We start from the raw sequence: 21,146 nt of genomic DNA, 5'->3' as shown, positions 1-21,146 counted from the left end.
ATAGACGCTGTCCAGCTTTCCTTTCACGCTAGGCAGGTCATGGTTTACTGCGACTGCACAGACTGGACCTAGGGTGGACACGCAGCGGGAAACACACTGAACAGGAAGGAAGTGGGCTGATTGAAACGAGAATTGTGAACTGTTCTCGGTAATTTGCCTGTGCAAAACGGGAAGTCAATTGAAGATTGGTTTTCCGTTTTTTTTGCTGCATGTTCATTAGTGGAAATACTTCGGTAGACCCAGTTTCGAAGGTTCTCTAATGAACACATGAACATTCAATAAAATGCCAATTAGGAAGCTCACGGTCATCGAACAAATACCCAATAAACATCGTACAAACCGATGTCACGAACTGGTCTAACAATTGAATCACGAAATGTGTATGGTAGACAATATAGGCTATAACAAGCTGTCAGGCACCGAAGGTGTCACTGCCATTACCCTTGTGACTACTGCCCCGAAATTGATCATTCGAATTTTTCTTCCACCAAACTACACTTACATAACAACACCAATCATGTCGTGGCAGTTCCAAACAAGAAACACTCCATTCTCATTTTTCCAGCCCTCAATTCTCAATTCTTTTTGCACGGCGGACGGAAAACTCGTCTGTTCTACTCGAGTGTTAAGTCACGTGGGAAAATTACTTCATCCTTCTTGTGTCCGCTGCTGCTACCCACGCGACAGGGATCGGTGGCTTGTTTTTTTTACTTTCTTTTTTAAGCAGATGTCATGAAACGACGACGGATGGCGATGCGACGGGTTCGTTGATTTTTTTTTATTTTCGCTCTTTGCTGAACGGAGCTAGGAGCTAGGAGGGCTCACTATCGGCTACGGTCCGCGTTCTTGTTTTGCTTGCTTTAGTTCAGTTGCTTCGGCACGTCACCGTACTATCACTACATAATTACTCGCCATCGCAGTAGGCCAGGGGATGTGTCACCTAGCAAGCACCAGTGCATATCCGTTGTCAAAAAAGTTCCGTTCGTTGACGACACGGCCAACTGCGACGGTTGTTGGTCGGTGACAAATAAATGTGCCCAGTCAACCAGTGACAAGTGCTGCACTTTAGCTGCCTATTTGCAGGCTGACGGCTGATGACGATGAGGAATGAAGGGTGTTGCTTTTGCTGGTCCGGTTTAGTTTCGTTTTGGTGTGCGGAGTTTTCACTGGGTTAGTTTTAATGAGATGTTGATTAATCAGTAGAAAAAAAATGATCCACCTATCATTCACGATAGTTTGAACGCAGTCCGCGAGATTTTGCAGAGTTTTTCGAATGCACTGTTCTATTTTCATTTGATTTTCAAAGATATGCCGTCCTTTGTTTTGTACGAAACCTAGTTAAAATTTGACAGTGAAGTAAGGTTATTTTTGACAGTTCGATAGATATTTTCCGGTAATGAAAAAAAAAGACAAGCCTGGCTGCATTCCGGCTGCTGTCAAAATTGTCCAGGCGAAATTCTTTCGCCGTACCCCGCTTGCATGTGTTTGGCAAATTACCCCCCAGATGCCTGGTAGCGTCTGCCACAAGGTTTTGCCGGAATGTTGGCAGAATTCCGACAAGAGTCTGGCAACAAAGCAACAACTGTTTCCGGCAGAGAACTCGCTAGGGACTTATAAACGGTTCTGTTTCTGCCTGATTTTAGCCATACAAGACTGGCAGAACCGTTTTGAATCGGTTTCTTCATTTTGAACGCCTTTGGTGTTCTTTTTTCCATTAGAAGTTTAAATGAAGGGCAATAGCATTGCTTTTGCACTTCCAAACATGATATGCAAAGCTTCATCTCTCAATATACCAGTATTTTCATATCATTTACCTGTTCTCAAGACTCGTTTCCATATTTGGATGTAAACAAAAGGAAGAGAGAGCACGTCACGTGACGAGAGAAGGACGCTATTTCGCCTGCAAAATTTCGGCAGTTCCCGGAACCTTGCCAGGTTTCTGCTAGCTGTCAGAATTTCTCATAAGCGGGACGTGTCTTGTTTATTTCGCTTTTCCTTCTTAGTTTTTGTTTGACTTCATTTGATATTCGTCAATCCTGTATGTACACATACAAAAAAACGAATCTTGAGGTAAAATAGATTGAAATATGGGTATGTTTGGTATTTACTTTCCGTAATAAGTATATATAAAGGGCAATAACTTATTGCCCTTCATATATTCTTTCTATTGAAAAAAATTAATTAAGGCTCTAAAAATGTATAACCGATTCAAAACGGTTCCTTTAGTATTGTATGGCAAGAATCCGGTAGAATCAGAATCGTTAATAATCGCTAGGCGAAATTGTCTGCTTGAAACGGTTGATGCTACAGAATCTTGTCGGAGTTCTGGCAGACTGCCGGCAAAGCTGGCTGGCAGTAACAGTACGCCATATTTTAAGTGGGTATATTTCATCTACACGGTTAAAATAAAATACCCTTTCAGAATCAGTAGTAGTAGTAAGATCAAATATTATTTTAATATAGATTTCTATTTATAATGTTTAATTCTTGTTTCAGCAGTACATTCATTTTCTCTAACAGGAGTTGTGCAATAATTGCAACGTACACTGCAACAATGTTGTAAATATTCTTCGTTTAACTAATTCATTCCTAGATCTTCGCCGCGAATATGCTTCTATTACTTACGAGACGGGTGAACAACGTTGAACTATTCACTGCATTAAAGAGAGAAGGGTGAAAATGAATAAACGATAATCGTAGAGAACCCGAATATACTAATACATTCTTCGCTGCTGGTAAACATCGTACACGTTCGTTTTATATTTTTGTTTGTCATTCGTTCATTTACTTTACTCCTCGAATTGATTCGAATAGCGTCACTGCTATTATCTTTGGTTTCTATTCTTCGCGAAGCATTCTTCATCTAATAAATTCATACTATCTCGTGAGGTAGCAGCAATGGGAGAGTGCTGGGATATGGTTCATCACATACACATAAGATTATGGTAATAATGCAGGGGGAAACGTCCTAATTTGCTTGTTTCCAAGTCAGCACGAACGATCATCGCGAATTAGGTTTTGACGATGATCGCTGTATGAATATTCGTTCTATGTTCGCGTTAAGTCATTCGGGGGTATGTTCAATGCGAATAACAACTGCAAGGAAAATATTTTCGTACGAGCAACGAAGCAGCGTCAGCTTCGTTCGCAAGCAACGAAGCAGCGTCGGCTTCGTTCGCACCCGAATATACGGACAAGCTCTAATACATGAACGATTATCGAACAAAAGCGAAGTGAAGCGAACGAGGAACATTGGTGTTCGTTGCATTTTAGATATTCAAGCAACGTTGCACTGCAGAGCCGGATGAACGATATTGCAGTAGAGGCTTGACATGCGTAAATATTCCAACAATTTTATCAAATGCTTTTAATGAATTTTGCTATTTCCTAGCCACCCGAAAATACGTCATGTTTGATTTCTGAATCTCTTCAAAAATGGGTAATTTTTACCCATTTTTAGCTTGTTCTCCATATAAATTACCACACATTTCTCGGTCAATTTTTCAAAAGGGCGTATAAGCAAGTGACAGTTTCTTTTGTTTACTTTCTCTTCTATTAATTACCGAGCGGTTTCCACGTTTATCACTCAACTCTTTGCATGAAATGATACCCGAAACTTTCGACTTTCAAACAGAATAGTGATATCAAAGAAAATCTTTTTAATCACATCACAATAATCGAAAGAGAGAGAGTGATTAAAGAGAAACTGTCACTTGCTTATACGCCCTTATGAAAAATTACCCGAGATTTTTGAACAGATTTTGGGGGTACTTCATTTTAACAGTGTACACGATTGAAATAAAATACCCATTAATGAGTACCACAGTGAAATACTGCTTGTCAATGAAACAAATAGATCAAATAACACCCATAAGAGGTTGGAAATTCCTTAATGATAAAGGGTGATTTTTACAGAGGTGTAGGATTTGATTTTCAAAGAAAAAATTTAAAAAATGATGAAATCTTTATTGGCATCGATAGAACGATCAATATAATTTAAGATTTGAAGATTTCATGCAAATATTGGTCGCGGCTCCGCTTTAGATGGCCCATGCGCAAGGTCCAATTTTGGCCCACTCTTTCCAACATTGAAGATTAAATTATAAACCAAACGACAATTCATGATCAAATTTTAGACCAAACTGAGCAAGTTTAACAATGACACAAGACACGATTCACGGGTGATCTGTCAAAAAGCAGTGTTGCCAAAAAGATATCTCCAAAAAAATCACCCTTTGAGGTCATGTACAGTAATAAGATTTATAGCAGCTAATTGTTTGAAAAAAAAAGTGTTTTTCAGTAGATTTACTAATGAATGATATGATATTTAAGGAAACATTTTTTTAAATATGTTTTATATACGAAATATATTACGTTATTACTACATATGGTGAATTCTACGGCAAAGATAAACTGATGTGCATTGCCTTAAGAAATAAATGTATTTATTTTCCATCCGTCAAATTCCGAATGGGGCCGGGCCGCAGTTTTAATAAAATTTTACTAAATAGATAGAAAATAACTATTAAAATGTCAAATTTTAACCAAAAACTTAAGCTCGTTCGCGAAATGGTTCACATACTAGGCAATCAGTCGAACAGCTTGTGTAGGACTTATTTTCTCAAGGATGAACATCGAATTTGAAAACCGGTTTCCATTCAACTAGATAGAATTACTATTTGTTGCGTTTCGTTTTCGATTCGTCAGTGCACAGTAGTTCATATTGAACTAAACCTTGTCGTCATTAGTTTGTACAAGGACAATGTTTATCCCTTCTCATTCTTCAAATTACACAAAAGTTTCCTATCGTATTTTACTCCATGGAGTGAACATAACAAATTTAGATTTCATATGTCTTTTTGTTGGGTTTTGATGGAGCGAGATGAATCGATAAATGTGTATAATTGTGAATGTCACTTGTGTTTGGAAGCTACAAATTATGCACATTGAACTTTCTCAACCGTCCGCAGAGTACGTACGTTAAATAAAGTTCACGATCTTACAGACTCTAATAATCCTTCCGGTAAGAACGAATGTAAGACCAGACCTAATGTTTGAAACCATCGATCCTGACAAAACACAGTGTTCATGTACGGTGCGCCTCTCTAGAGTAGCTGGTAAAATTACACCGATCCAATCGAAAAATCTCGATTGTTTGCTTCAAGCACTCATCAAACTAAAACCATATCGAAAGGAAGTTTCAATCATGTTCGTTACTCAATTTCGAATCATTTCCATGAATAATTCTATATCATATACAGCTAGAAAAGAAAAAAAAACAAAAGATCCCATCGTCCTCATCAAAAGCAATCATTTAGTTTCCATCACAACGCCCCACCGAACGAAATCGGAAGGAATCATGACTAACTGCGATTTCCACGTTTTCCGTTGCCACCGCTATATATAGTTCGATAAGCGGAGTGAGCGAAACACCGTTTCGCTTTGCCACCGTTAGGAAGCGGGGAAGCAGGGGAACGAATGGGCGGTGTGACACTTGGAAAATTTGTATAATTTGCGGGTGGTAATTTCCCGGTGCAGAACAAAAGCACAGAGACAAGCGCTCATTTCGTTTTCATTCCTGTGCCTGCTGCTGCTGCTTCTGCTTCTGCCGCTTTTGATGGTGGTGGTGGTGGTGGTAGTGATGTGAAGGCAGAGGTTGATAGAAATGGCAGCACTGTACGGCATGCCGATAGCGATGGGAAACGGAAAACATCAAACAAACTTCCCGGTAATGATTCCACCAGGACGTGGCTGGCGAGAAACGATTTTCGAATGTTTGCCCAATCGTTAGTTTTGTTGGGGGAGGAGGAGGAGGAGAAGAAGGACGGTGAGGGAGTAAGAGGCGAGTGTGTGTGTTTTCGTGAAAATTGGAGAAACGTTTCACTCATCAAATTATCTCGGTCCGGTTCCCTTTGAAGATGTCTGTCAGCGGAAAGTGATCCCAATTGGTCGTTGCTCGAGGATCCGTTTCGGAAAGTGGTTGTTTTTAACTTTGATACGGTTAGTTCTGCAGATAAAGTTTAGACGGGTATTTCAGTGGCTTCCATGCTGGATAATCTCGAAAGAATTAGATTTTATTGGTAACATACCATTGAATGAATATTCAATCAATTTGTGATTAAAAATTTATGTCGTCAGATAAACAGCCATCGAACAACATAAAAAAATCTTGTCTATTTCACATCTGTCATTACATCCTCTAGCCTGCTGACAAATTTATACATGGCCAACTAGACACTACCGTCAGTGACAGCTAACAGTCGTCATCAGTCTACCGATTGACCACGTGGCACTAAAGGCCAAAGAGTCCCAATACCAGACATTTTTTTTTCGAAACCCCGTTGACGGTTGACGTATCTGCAAAACACTAGACATCTCCGAACCCGGACAGTGAATTGGGTGCGGAAATTGATAGCAACGAATGAAATGGGCAAAAAAAGGATCGATTAAACGAAATTAGCAATTCAGATGCCCGATACGGGTTGACCTTTCGAAGAAGGAAAGTGAAAATCGAGAGCTTAACTGGTTGGTAACTGGTAAGTCGCCCGAAGAACCCAAACGGTTGGGGTAGGTTGTACCGGATTTGGCATTATGGGATAGACACGCGCTGCCGGCATTCCGGTCTTCCGCAGAGATAATCCAATTTAGGGTTAACTTTATGGTTGAAGAATTACCATTCGACTTGTAAGACTTGAGCGGCACGGGGCGGAAGTTTTTTTTTGTACTGTTGGCAAAAACAAGACGTCAATTGTTTGGGCGAAGCGAAATACGAATTCTTTTGTTAATTAGATTTGTACAAAACTAGTGCGATGGTGGCAGTTACGTAACTTACTAATTTTCACGATTACTTCCTAAATATTTGTATACAATAATGGCTAAAATTTTTGTTTGTGATTACTACTAGATAACTAACTGTAGAGTGACTATAATCAGAGTGGCGACAGCTGTTCGTTTGGAATGACAGCTCCTAGTTCCAAACGAGCAAACGACCTGTCAATTCAATGTAAAGCTAATGGAATGTTTAGAATTGTTGCCAACATTATGGATGAGATGTCGTCACTCTGGTTATAGGCACTCTAACTAACTGTTCTTCTATTTGCTTTTAGGTATCAATTCAGTCAGTTTCTGGACGCACTGCCAACAGTGCTCCTAGTGGTCGACTCTAATTGTATCAAAACAAAAACTGTTGACACCTGATTATATGGAAAGCACTCGGCTTTCGGCAGTTGAACGTTTATTTTAGAGGTGTGCAAAACAGCTCATTTTGGTGAACAGCTCCGAACCGATCAGCTCACCAAAGTGAATCGATTCGATGTATCAGCTCATCAGCTCTTTTAGTTTGAACATAAGGTTCATTTTGTGCGCCGTTTTTCTCATGCACCGGTTTTCTTTCATATGCATGATCAAAATTGAATCATTGATTTGCAATGATGCAATGAATGCAATGCGAATTAGTTTATCTTTAATTGATGTCGACTAAATTGAATCTCTTAAAGAGCCAAAGATCCGACCAGCTCGTAGCGTGTTCCCTTCGTCATAATGCAGTGAACTGGGTAGCAAATGAGTGAGCTGATGAGCTGCGGTTTTTTTGAAAAGAGCTGTGAGCTGTCAGCTCACTTCAATGATTCGATTCACTGGAACAGCTCAGGAGCGAATTGCCCATCTCTAGTTTATTTTACGATTTTAGAAAGTAAGTGCACCTCACTAGAGAGTGTTACGATAAAAAATTGGTCAACTGAAAGAAGTCAGTACATTACTGATATAAAAAAATATGACATTAGCTCTTCAGTTGTGGAAATGACATCGAAATAAATGAAGCAACTTACTTTCGTCCATCCAGGGAAATACCTGCGTGTTATTTGGCATACTCCAATCGCTACTTCTGGATCCGTAGAGCTTCTTAGATAAAACACTAACCTGTCATACATAATTTTAATTCTTTACGTCTAGAACTCTGTATTTATGACACTAAACAGCGGTATGTTTTTTAATAAAGAAAATTCGGAAGCATGTAGAAATTACCATGCGTTCGTAAAAAGTTGCTGTCTGGTGGAGACGCCCAGTTATCGAGCTTGGACTCAGTTAACACGTCGGTATCAGATGCGATTTCGAACCGATCCGAGTCGGGATCGGTTGTTGCATCTGATTCGGAATCATACTGAATTCCGAATAAAATTCCAGACGAGTTGACTGGAGAACAGCTTTCTGTGAGCAGAATATGACAGTTAAATTCTCAACAGCAGTTGTGTCACATAAATGTGAACGTAGCCTTGCAAAGAAACATAGCAGGCCCTGAAATGACGGTGCAAGTTGAAACGACCAAAACTTTCCAGGGACATAAGAACGGTTGTACACGAACAAATTTGGACAGCGAAAAAAATCGGCTGCCATTGGATTATTTCAGGAGTGTTTTTCCCCATAATTTCCAACAATTTTGTTTGTGCTGTAAACGACTACAGGAAGCGTTTGTAATTAAATATCAAGTCGAAGGTTAAGCCGAAAGAAAACTCGAATGTAACAAAGAATTGAAGTCAGTTGTTTCTAAAATCAAATCGAAAAGGTTTGTTCTATTTTCAAACGAAGCTGTCACCGACGAAGGCGACGAAAAGCGGCAGTAGTTTTGCAAATCTACGTTCCAAAGTAGACTGGTATCAAAGCTTCCTAGCAACAACTTCTAATGGAGCAAAATTGGAGCTCTTCAAGATGTAGCTGACTAAATTCGAGGAAATTTACTGAAACGGTTTTGTGAAGATTGCCCGTGCTGTCATACTTTTTAGAGAAATGAAAACCCGCAGACATTCTTACGGATTCACTGACTTCCGCAACCCTGTCTGAAGATATTTTTAACTGTCATCTCTGCTGCTGGAATTGATTTGCATGCTTGCTGCTCGGAAGATAGAAAACGACTGCAAAAAACTAGCCCGCAAATTGCCCTGAGAGTGCAAATCAATAAAACACCTGTTTTGATTGCTCGACTGCACGAAATGTGTCCAATTCGACCGCAATACTCCACGAGCGTTTTCAATGAAAAACGATATAACTTTCGTCCCACCCTAATGCATATAAGTCTTTCGATCCCGGAAGATTGGACAATGTTCCTCGTTGGGCAAGGAATGAAATGTTGTAGTCAGAAAAACGGCGCTATTGGAATCGTACACACAAAATAATAATGCTGGTAAATTGAAAAATTTTCTTTGGTTTTTTATTGCAGAGCAGTATAAATTTACATTTTAAGAACTTAATCTTATTGCAGAAATGGCTGTTTCTTTCAATTTGAATGCTTACTCTCTCGATGGAGAGTGCGTCTTTGTTCAACTAAATGTATGCTCATATTAGGAATTTTTTTTCTGCTCATGCAAATAAAACATACATTTTTATTATTTATATTTTAAGGGTTAAAAAACCGATTTTCCGAATTTATCCGGTGTTTAAAACTGTTGAGTCTGTTTTTGCCATCATTTAATATAAATATTGATATTCGAAAGTTGATTCAAGAACTAATTTCGAAATTTGTGACTCGTTCGGAACTGCAAAGCTCGGGTTCGGAATCCAAATCAAGAAATCAGGTCATAAAATTAGTTCTAGAATTATGGAACTAAATTTTCAGAAACAAGGTGTCGTAAACCTGAATGTTTGCAATAACGTGACGTTTGGACAAAGCACAAAGGACAGGAAAGGAAGCTATCCAGCTATGATACTGGCGATCCGAGCAAACTGGGCGCGTTCTTTCAACAGCGAAAGAGGACGGCTTACGAGTTCTTGGGCGGATTGGCTTGCGTTGCCCCATTGGCGGACAAGGTACGGGATTATTGCTTCTGGAACTAGAGTTCTAAAACTGAATTCTAAACTTGAATTCCAAATTGTAGTAAAAGAACTGAATTCAGTTCCAAAATCTAACCCTCGAATCTATGTCCTGAATTTAGTTTTTGCATGCAGGTTCTAAATTCTGAAAATGAATTCTGAATATGAATTTAGGAATTGAGTTTTGAAACTCAATTCAGGAATTAATTTCTGGTTAAAAAGTCAATTCTAAAATTTAGTTTCAGAGTCCAAATTATTCCGAAAATTCGTTCTTTTTTTAGAGGGTTGTTACTGTTTTCGGTGGAAAACAACGCTGCTAACTGTACCGATTTATCGGTATTTATACCGATTTTTGGTCTCGAAACAGGAATACAGATATACTCTCTTATAATGCTCATAAATTCAATTTTCATTCAGATAAATACCGATTTGTAGTTTTTGTGTTTGGTTCCATAGGAGTAAACCAGGTTGAGCGACCTTTGTTTTGTTTTTTTTGCTCACAATTTCAGTATCCTCACTAAATCGATTTTCGATTCTTCGAAATAGATATTTGAGAGATAAATTTTTCCACCAAATATTGCACAGTTCACACCGAATCGAACTGCACAGTAAGAAAGTGTGCTGGATCAGAAGTGTGATCATAACTGCAACTGCTCTGTACTGACAGAACTCTGACGTTTATAACGACAACGACAATTATGTTTTTGTTTTTTTTTCTTTGCTTCTTTTCTGCTTGTTGTCAAATTACAACATAATTGCAATACAAGAAAAACTATTTTTTCGTTGATTTTCTTAACTTTTTTTTGGCAACCATGGTTGAGCAAAAAATATTGTGGTTAGAAACAGTGGCAAAAGCTCAGCTTTGAAAGCAATCTGCAATACAGATTTTAGAAGAAAAAAACTGTTGGCAGCTCTGGTGGAAAATCCGAACAAACGTTTGCTGTCAGATGAAAAAATGTTCATTCCTTGCAAATGCAAGGCCTACTACTCTTAGAAACATAATTTTACTGTTTTTGTGTGGATCTCACTAAATTAATTAAACTTAGAATCATGAAATGAGATTTATATCTTTCCAGAAGCAGTGAAAAGTTGATTGTTCTTGTTAACCCGATATGTCAAACTATGATGCAACGGTAATGGACTTAAACAATTCAAAAAGAACTGCTAGGAGCGACTGTCAGACAGATTTTCAAGTCCGAATTTTTTCGTGTTCAATGCTTAGTCGCTGAAGATATCTGAATCACTATTTTCGCTGTATATGTATTCTGTCCTTGTTACTCTTCCTTTATGTATATCGCTGTCAGTCGCTTTCCCTTCCGAATAATACAAACAGTAACGATGCAACCACATCAAGGGTTGAAACTTCAAAGGCTAACCGAAAAACCTCGAAACATAAGTTTCTCTCGAGAACCGTGACTATACTTGAAAGTAAGTTTTTCTCCGGGATTGACAATTTTCATGACAAGCGAAGATGATATTGTAACGTTGTTCACATATACGGTAGGAACTAGCTTCTATCAGCGTTCTTCAAGGTGGTATTGAATTTGGTGGAATCCCGCTGTTGTTACTGGGAAGAATAAAACACTTTCCAAGCTGCTACCGTTGTTCACGGGCAATAAAAAAACGCAGCGGGCCCATTGACATTTTAAATAAAAATTATCATAGTGAGAGATCAAACAATCGATACCGAATCCGGTGGGGGATACAATTTTTAACGTTTCTATTTGATGTTTTCAAGTCGAATCCACATCATGCTCTGATGCTCTAAGCCATCTGTCAAAAAAATAACGAACGCCAATCTGCTTCGATTCTGTATAGAATCGATTAGATCGATTACCACGAGCTTCAATCATGTTGAGTCCAGTTCAGTCGATGCCGTTCGATCAAAGCAACCATGTGTGCAGGGGTGTTTATTTAAAAGGCTAGCCAGGCGTATCGAACCAATGGATGGCCTTCTTGTATTGAGATTTCCATTTAATTCAACTTTGTCCTTTTGCTTTGTGTTCTAATTTATTTCTGCCTCACTCTCGTTACAGGAAAATGGAAGATCAGTGCCTGACCTCACCGCAAGTCCGGGCCGTGCGCCACCCGGACCGATGCCTGCCCACCAGCAGGGCCAGGGCATGCAACAGCAACAGCAGCATCACCCCCACCAGCAGGGCGGCGGCCACATGCAGCAGGGCCAGCGGTCTATGGGCGGAGGCAACAAGGAGCCAGTATTACTACAGGGTGACTTCCGGAAGGTGTCCGGTATCAGCTCGGAGATCTTTCGCCAGATCGAAGCGGTGGAGAACGATCACGACCCGAGCACGGCGGCAGCACTGGAGGTGGGTTAACCCAGTTTTACGGTTCCAAGCGAAAACGAGACAGACGAAATTCCACCACAACCTTTGCCCGGTATTTCGAAGTTTAATCGATTCAACCTTCGCTCGAGCTTGAAACTTAGACTTGAAACATTCAGAAAGGACAAAATTCCACCCACCACAGTCTGGCTCTGATTGTTTAACCTTCTATCAAACTCTACTCCAAAGCATTCACCCCCAGAATCGAACGTCATGCGAGACACAGTCGGTCCTAAATATGTAGCGTGGGATTGTGCACTGTTGTTGGGAACGTTGATATCATTTTTCATTTTTGTTTGTTCGTCTACTGCAGGCTTGCGCCACAGCACTTCGGTTCAGCATGTAGAGCGTTTCGGATTTAATCGCCTGGAAGTATGCCACAAGTGGAATCGCTTCTGTCTGTTACGACCGCCGTGTCCGATTTTTCACCCGTTTGAATTGCTACAATACAACAATTTTCAATGTAGGGATGATTGCCTAATGGGCTTTTGTGACCATTAAAAAAAAGCTCTCAAATATGTTCGCAAGACCTATGTCGACAGTATTTTTCATTCGTGCGGGAATTAAGAGAGACTTAGTGGTCGAGTCAGAACCGATTGTCACACGCAACCCTTTTGAACATGACAGAAGTGGATCAGTTTGACGAAAGCCGTTTTGTAGAATGTTTTTTCGTCTTCTTGTCTTTATTGAGCCTTGCTCGGTACTAATTTAAAATCACAGGTGCCTAAATCTAGTGGCAAAAGAATACCAGATTTTCGCGAGGATTAATTTTTTTCAAGAATGATTCACATTAAAGTCCTGTGATTAACGTAAAGAAAGAACTGTGATAAAATAAAACAAAAATTCTGAGTACGCGGAAAAAACGTGAACATCCTAAACAGCGAAGAGATTTTCTTTCATCACAGTTCAGAAGCTTACACATTTTTTCTTTCATCCCGGGCAAGCAAAAACCCTCCTACCCCAACTGAACACTGCTTCAAATCCACCTGACAGGTGACTTTTTACCCGACATTCTCTGCAATGTTTGCGGTTTAGCAGAACATCGGAGCAACGTTTTGTCTCTGGTAGAGAAAAAAAAACCCCCGCCGGAAAATAGCAGATGGAAAGGGTAATGATTTGTGGTTAAATTTACCTCCGGGACTGGCAGCAGGAAAAACGCATTGGTAAAAACTCAATTTTCTCCGGTTGGTTTACCGCTTACGGGCCGTACTGGTTTTGTGTGAAATTGAGAAACCTGGAAGCGATAAGCTTCGTATAATCATGCTTCCGAATGGAGTGAACGAGATTCAATTTTTTTGCGAGTTCCGCATAGCCCTCAATAAGTGTTTTTCCGTTTTGTTACCGTTCTAGTAAATAAACACGTCGTTTTGTTACTGCCCAAGCTTGTACAGTAAAATATTATTATTTTCGTGTTCGCTTGTTGGCGACCCATGTTTCCACTATAACCATATTGTCAAACCGCCCGTTTGAAGCCAGTTTCGATGTTACACACTTAATTTTTATCGCTGAATCTGATTACCGAGTGTTCGGTAATCGTCTCGGCAAAATGTATAATTGCTGACAATCTCGGCAATTCTAAATTTGTTAACTGTCAATTATTGCCGAGCTTGTCAGCAGCAATTTGGCTGTTAGCTCGGCAAAGGCGATCAGGATTGAATCATTAATTTGCCGAGTGCCGAGAGTAATTGAATATACAAAGGATTTCTTTTATTTTTGAATGAAATGAATATCACAAACGCTTAAGTTGGGGAGAGCGGGTGTTTTATTAATTAACATTAAGAAAATGACGGCTAAGGACTATTATTTTTAGTACTTCGCAACGCCCGTACCTGGAAATAGGCCGATATTTGTTAGTATATTTGAAAAGAGATTTTTATTTCAATTACCTTTCCATGAAAAATAAATTTTTTTTTTCCAATTTATATGTTTTCCACCTTCAAACTCCTCGAACAATGGCGACGTGGTGCTTTGCGAAACCGACAAAAAACATTGACAAGTGTCTTACAGAGTTTCAGTAAAAGCTAACACACTGTTCGAAATCTCGGTAAATGAATTTGCTGGTCTCGGTACAAGGGGTAAATCAATCTAAACTCTAGACGATCTCATACTAATAAACTCATTTCATTCCAAAATAATCTTCTTTAATCCCATTCAATCCCAACTAGTCTAGATTAATTTGGGTAATTTCGAACTAATCCAACCTAGTTTTGCCTAATCTTGTTTGAAGTGTATCTGTCATTCGAGCTCGCAAAAAAATGTATGACAAGTAAACAAAGAGTTGACCTGCGTTGAGCAGGGATGTCAGGTTCACAGATTAATCTGTGTTTCACAGATTTTGAGTTTTCAGCACAGATTTTCAGCCCCCTGCTATGACGTCATGAAACTGTGGCCAGCATCATTCTGCAAAAACCAAAACAATGAAGAAGAATGGCTAACAAAAATCTGGATATTACAAACTACTTGTTTATTCAGTACCCTTTAAAGCACTTTCCCGCAAATTATCGATCAGAATATCATCACTACGATAAGGAAATTAAGATTTTACTCGAATTGAAATGCTCGAATGTTTGTTTACCGTACTTTGAGCGCTCTGATTGCCCACCAAATGCCCCAGATGTTAGCCACGCTAGCACTTGCTGCAGCGCCCTATCCTTGCCACCGGGCTGCAGATTTTAAAACTGACACAGATTTTCACAGATTTTTGAAAATGCTCACAGATTTTCACAGATTCTTGAATAAATCACAGATTTTGGAAATCGAGTACAGTTTAGCACCAAAAAGTTACACAGCGTGTTGGTTGTGAGACCTTTTTTTTTTGGTGCGGGAAACAGTCACAGATTTTCACAGACAGATTTTTGAAAAAATGACCTGGCATCTCTGGCGTTGAGCAGTTGTAAAAAGAAAACAAAAACAGAAAAGAAACAAATGTCAAAATACTGCTTTTCCAGATCCAGGCTAAACTTTTCTAATCCCATTCTAATCCAGCGAGATCCCTGCTAAACTCCTTTACTCTCGGTAAAATTTGTTTGAGTTCAGACGAAGTTTAGAGTGATTTGCCCTCTTGTCTCGGTATATTTATTGTTTTGCTGCCAAATTCAACATAATATTATGCCAAACTACGGTGAAAAGGTGCTTTACCGAGATATCAGAATATTACTTCGACAAATTTCGAAAAAGAGCATGTAAATGACGTGTTGCTGATGTTGTTCGGCATTTCAATATGCCGAGCTCGAGAATCGGTTTTAACTGTGTACGTTCAACGCTATTGGACTGAAACTCGAGTTATTTACGAACTCAACTCAGTTTCGTGAAAGATGTTTGTTTGTAGAAAGAACGCTCGCATTGACCCGTTTTTTCTCAAGCAACATTGACATAAATGAGATGAACTATATGGAAAACATTATCTAGGTAGCTTTGAGATGTTTTCACTCTGTGGCAGCGCTGCCAATTTCGTAGATTGGAAAGTCTATTCAATGGCGTTCAACATTACCAATTCGGAATGAATTCCGAATCAATTCCGAGTGAGCGAAAAACTTTCATTCATAATTCCATGTGGAATCCGAATTCCGAATCAATGTGGATTCCGGAACAACCACCGATTTAGAGACATGACGTGAATACGAATAAAATGGATGGTATAGTTTCCTTAAGATTTAAGAATCTGAATTCTAGAACCGATTTTTTGAGCCGAACGCTAAAACTAAATTCTTGACCTGAAATCTGAAATTCAATTTTAATGTAGAATCTGGAACTGAACTCTGAATCGGAACTCTTGAACTGAATTCTGAGACTAAATTCTACAACGAAATACTGCATTTTTGAACTGAATTTATGAACTGTATTCGAGACCAGGATTCTGGTGTAGACATTGAATTCTGAACCTGAGTTCTCGCACTGAACTCTGGACCTGCATTCTAATCTACAGATGAATTTGAGATCAGATTCAGCTTTCAGGAATTTTTTATCTGAATTCTGGTCTGAACCACAATTTTTGTTCCAGCAGCATTCAATTTCAAACGGAAACGGATTCTGGATTTGTCTTGTATTCTGAAACTGAAATTGAATTCTGGACCTGGATTCTGGCCTAAGCTTAACAAATCAACTGGAATGAACAAAGTACAAAGTAAATTTTGATTTAGAGTTATTTGTGACTATTATACTGCTAAGAATTCTATCACAAATGGCAGATCACCGATCTCCTTTGACGAGGAGCAAAAATTATGTTGATACGCTAAATAAAACAATAGATATTCATTATCAAAGACTTATCGTATGATAAATTTTGAAAAGGCGCCCCATAGTAAAGTAAAACGTATTCACGTCAAAAAATAGAAGAATTTTTCAGTTAATTTCATAATTCTATACACATGAAACTTTTTTCAGTGTATAACTTGTTTTTGTATAAGTAACGATTTTTGAGTTTAAATTGAAATAGTGCGTGCAGAAGTAGTTCTTTTTTGACAAGTCAGTTTTAAATCGAATTGATCAGTCCGACCGTGCAAGACAGTTGGTTTGTTCCTTATTTCATCCCAATTTGGAGAATGCGAAGTCTGATGACTTACTACCCATTTCTAGAACTGTTCAATTGTTCATTTCAAGCGAAAACGACAAGAGCTATTGTTCTCCGAAATATTATTTCAAAACGTTTGTTTATTTCCAATGGTTAGCCCATCGCAGTTGGCTGTAAATTTTGAAACGACTGCCAGCAAAACACACTGGGATTGTATTTCTTGCGATAACCAGCTTGTGAGTTCGATTTTCCTTGCAGGCTTGTCATTTCAACTTGAGCTGCGCTTCAAGACCAAAGTGGCACTCGCAGCAAGTAATTTCATTCGCCGGCGTTGGTGCGTTTACTGCTTCGATTTTCATCCGCCTATCCGCTAATTGAATTTCGCTGTAGCATTCCGGGAAAATATTTCCCACCATTCGGAAAATAATGTCTGTCATGCTTCCATTTTCCATCAACAGGCGGTGGAAAGGCGTGGTGAAATGATAGTGCGCATTCTGGAGCCCCGCTGCATGGGAAGCCGACAGGCCGTCGAAGCAGGCCAGAAGTTTCTTAACAAGGCCGATGCACGTCACACGGTGCAGGTAAGTCAGGTGTCTGCTGCTGTCACCGTCATCGCGACGATTAGCGGGTTGACTGGCATCATCTCACGTTTATTTTTTATTCTAATTCCTCTTCCTCTCCTTGACAGCTGGTGGAAATAGTGAAACGACCCGGTCAAACGCTGGGGCTGTACATTCGCGAAGGAAACGGTGCCGACCGGTCCGATGGGGTGTTCATTTCCCGGATAGCGTTGGAGTCTGCCGTGTACAACAGTGGCTGTTTGCGGGTAAGTGGATGGATTAATGACCGACGGCGGCGCGACGAAGATGAAAGAACCGTGAAGTAATTTTCTCATTAAATACTCTCCGGAAAATCTCTGACGACGGCAGTTCCCCGAGGCGTTAAATTGATTTGGTTTTTATTTCCCGTTTCTGCTGCAATGACGTTTGATTCCAGATTTTTTTTCCTTTTGTTTTTCCTTCCTGTACTGAGATTAAAACGAAGAAAACGGATCGGTGTAATTGGATATTATTCCGGCTTGTTACACAGAATTGATCACTACTTAGCCTCCGGGTGTTGTACAAATAGTTCAATCATCTTCTTGATTCGAAAGAAAACTACTGTTTACTCTTAAACTCATTGTTTAAGTATCATCAGTATGCAATTTTCTGACAGTCCATTTCAATCGTGAAAACATCTCCATCTGAAATTTTGCTCCAGAATATTCCATTGTTTGAAGGACGTAGACACTTTGAGTTGCAAACATTAAGAGAATTTTCATACAACAGAACCGTGCCGAAATGCTTCAGGGAACTTTTAATTGAATTATTTCCTCTGCGCTGACTAAACCAAACCCCAGGCCCTTTTCATCAACCTTCATCACCATCTCATCATCTTCAACGATTCGACCCACTTCCGTCGAACATCTCTCATATTATGCTTACTATTCCTTTCAACCATCGAGCCACCCGTCTAACGTGGCCTCTGTCGGCCGGGGATGGTTCATAGTGAAGCAAGAATGCTGCTCTCACTTGGGTCGGATATTTCCACAGTCAACTTTTCGAAAAGTGCAATAAACATTTAGGGCCGAACCTCGTCGGCCTCCTCCGGTATCTGCTGCATCCGTGCCGTACTTCTGCTTTGTTCAAGTGTCTAGTCGGGCGAAACTGCCATGAAAGCTCTTGATAATGACTTTAGGAAGAAAGTTATTCTGACCTCTCCGAAACCCCCCTGGTTGTGAGCAGGTGTCTTCTGACATTTGGCAGCTCTAGAGAGTATTGGTTAAATTGCTGTATTTATGAAACGAAACAAAAAATTGCAAAGGGAAGTAAGCCACTCCGATGAAGCAATGGCTAGGTTCGGCTTTCGCTAAATTGGGTTTCATTTACTAAATATTTATGAAGACCGAATATGCCAAAAAGAATGTAACTGTGTAGGGAGTCGATGTACGACGGATGACACTTGAAGTCACATGCAAGTTAGCAGAGTACAACCCAATTTTAGGTAAAACCCCAATCTATGCTAGTTCAGATTTAAGAAAAAGAACATTTTCTCTTGGACAAAGTAAAACACCCAGTTCAAAAATTATATTTCTCGATGAAGTGATTAAAGGCAGTTTGAATATATTTTGGCAGCACTGCATTTTTTGACATTTGACCACAGCGCAGATGGTGTTTGCCGCCGAAGTTGGTTTCGTTTGTATTCGAAAAGTTTCAAATAATTGCGACACAGTTTTTCCTTGGTGGTTCACGATCGCGGAAACGGGCTTTCTCTCCGAAATATTTCCTAAAATATTCAGTCTCAGTTGGGACTGTGCTGCACATATGAAAGAAGTACGAAAGCCAATGAATGGAGAAAAACTAATCCGAACAAGAACATTATCGTTCGACAACACATGTGACCATGAGGATGTAAGAATTATTTGTTTGACTGAGCAAAATCCGAAATTTTCTTGAGAAATTGCTGAATTACAAAATTCATGTGAATGGGCTGTATTCAATTAGTAAGCAGAACAAGAAGAACAGGCTGGAGTTCGAATAAACTTGGAGTAGGTAATAAGCATGAGAATTTGAAACGATCGCAGTAGGCGTGCGGACGTGAAAAATTTTTGCTCCCGTCAAAATTTTTCGGAAATAAACTGTTATTTTTATATAAAATGTAATAAATGATGTTCTTATGATTGAGATTCTATGCTAAGTAGAAGTGAATTTTAGTTTATTTTTTGTGTAGTGACGAATGAATCGCGTGACGAAACCTATGTTGCACTCGTATAGGAATGGCTCATCAAATTTTTTTCATCATTACCGATCTTTTGTGTGTTAAATTAATGATTACTTGGAACTCCCGATTTGACAAGAATGTTTAAGTATTGTTCTGACAACTTTTTATGTTTGGTTCCATCGACGACACGACCTGCCACTCGTCTATCAAAACTGTATCGTAAATTTTACTACCCCTCAGTAACTGGAAATGTCAAATCGAAAACGCTAGTGAATTTTTTTAAACTGGCAGCACAAGTTGATATATTTATTGATTTTGAATAACAGTCACCATAACCTTGGTTACTGCGTATCGAAGGCAAGTTGAATGTAAACAAAATAAATTTCAGATCGGTTATTATATTATGGAACATTTTAATGAATTTACCTGACTCGAGCGGAATGTAAAAATTGAGGAGTATGAGTTATGTCTTTTATAAAGCCAAGTTCAAAATTCAGGTCTTGACTTGAAACCGTTGTGTGAGAAGGAAGACATGGAAATGACCGACAACGAGTTGAGCGAGGCTAGTGCTCTGCGGTACCTGCATAATGTACGGTAAAATGATTTCTTTGTGGAATTCCACTAGTAATCCTCGAATAGTGGCCAACAAGGTGAAATACTGTTTCCACTGCTGCGCAATCAACCGACACAAAACAATTTTGACACCGGCATATTACACAGAATCCTACTGCCCAGAAAAGCTAGCAGTTGAAGTGTACGGATGAATCGCTGGAAACAGATCATTGTCCTCGTTCGTTGGTTTCATCCATAGTTTCGACTAAATTCCGAAAATCGAGTTCATTTAAATGCATTTTTGCTTAATTTGGACAAAGTTTAACACTAATAGAACTATTCCACCGCTTTCAAAACATGTTTATTTGTTTTGGGGTTTCTTGGTAACTAGTCCATAGCAACTTAAACAGTGTTGCTCGAGAAGATTATTTTTATCATTTACAAGGGGTCGCTAGATTTGTGGTAACTGGCGGTAAATCGTTAGCGAACAGTTTTAATGCTGATTTTTCTTTGGAGTGCCTGGTCGTGTCGTCGGTTCCATCTTATACCATAGTCAAATCGTTAACTTAGAGCGAATCCTAAACCTCAAACTTACCCGAATCTCCAGTAAGAATGATTAGTAGTTGTCTTTCCGGAAAATAGGTAAAATATAAACAATTTCCGCTTCTTACCTTTTATTTGGTGAAACGATGGAAATGAGGAAGCTTTCAGTTTAAAATTATCCTTTGTCGAATTTCGATTTTAAGTTTTCCTTTTTCAGTTATCATCAAATTTCTGTTTACAGTTTTTATTTATTAGTTTCCGGTTTTTTGGTTTTAAGTGTTCAGTTTTTAACTAATAGTTTGTAATTTTAAGATTTCATTTTGCAGTTTTAATTTTTTAGTTTTCCATTTTTTAAATTTTTTTTATAAATCACAATTTTTAGTATCTAGTCTTCAGTTTTCAATTTATAGCTATTTATTTGTAGTTGTTAGTTTTCAGTTTGTAGTTTTTAATTTTCAGTTCATAAATCTAAGTTTTCAGTTTCTAATCTTTTGATTCCTATTTTAGTTTTTACTTGCTAGTTTTTAGTTCGTAGTTTTTAGTTTTAAAATTTCAATTTTTAGTTATTCGCTATTAGTTTTCAGTTGTTATTTTAGTTAGTTTTTAGAAATATCTTTTATTTTTCGATTTTTAATTTT

At 38.9% G+C, this 21,146-nt stretch overlaps 1 protein-coding gene across 2 annotated transcripts in view; it reads left to right on the top strand.

Moving 5' to 3' along the window:
* The window catches only part of LOC131433731 (rho GTPase-activating protein 100F), a 116,024-nt gene that overhangs the window by 55,726 nt on the left and 39,152 nt on the right, over window positions 1-21,146 (top strand). For both annotated transcript variants that reach the window (XM_058600306.1, XM_058600314.1), the window contains exons 3-5: window positions 11,838-12,128; window positions 17,112-17,234; window positions 17,342-17,479. In XM_058600306.1, coding sequence (XP_058456289.1) covers window positions 11,838-12,128; window positions 17,112-17,234; window positions 17,342-17,479 — 552 coding nt within the window. The remainder of the gene's footprint in view (window positions 1-11,837; window positions 12,129-17,111; window positions 17,235-17,341; window positions 17,480-21,146) is intronic.

The sequence above is a fragment of the Malaya genurostris genome, chromosome 1 (assembly GCF_030247185.1).
Source record: "Malaya genurostris strain Urasoe2022 chromosome 1, Malgen_1.1, whole genome shotgun sequence".
NCBI classification, from domain to species: domain Eukaryota; kingdom Metazoa; phylum Arthropoda; class Insecta; order Diptera; family Culicidae; genus Malaya; species Malaya genurostris.
The sequence above is the reverse complement of the archived record's forward strand: the minus strand, read 5'-3'. Positions and strand labels throughout refer to the sequence as shown.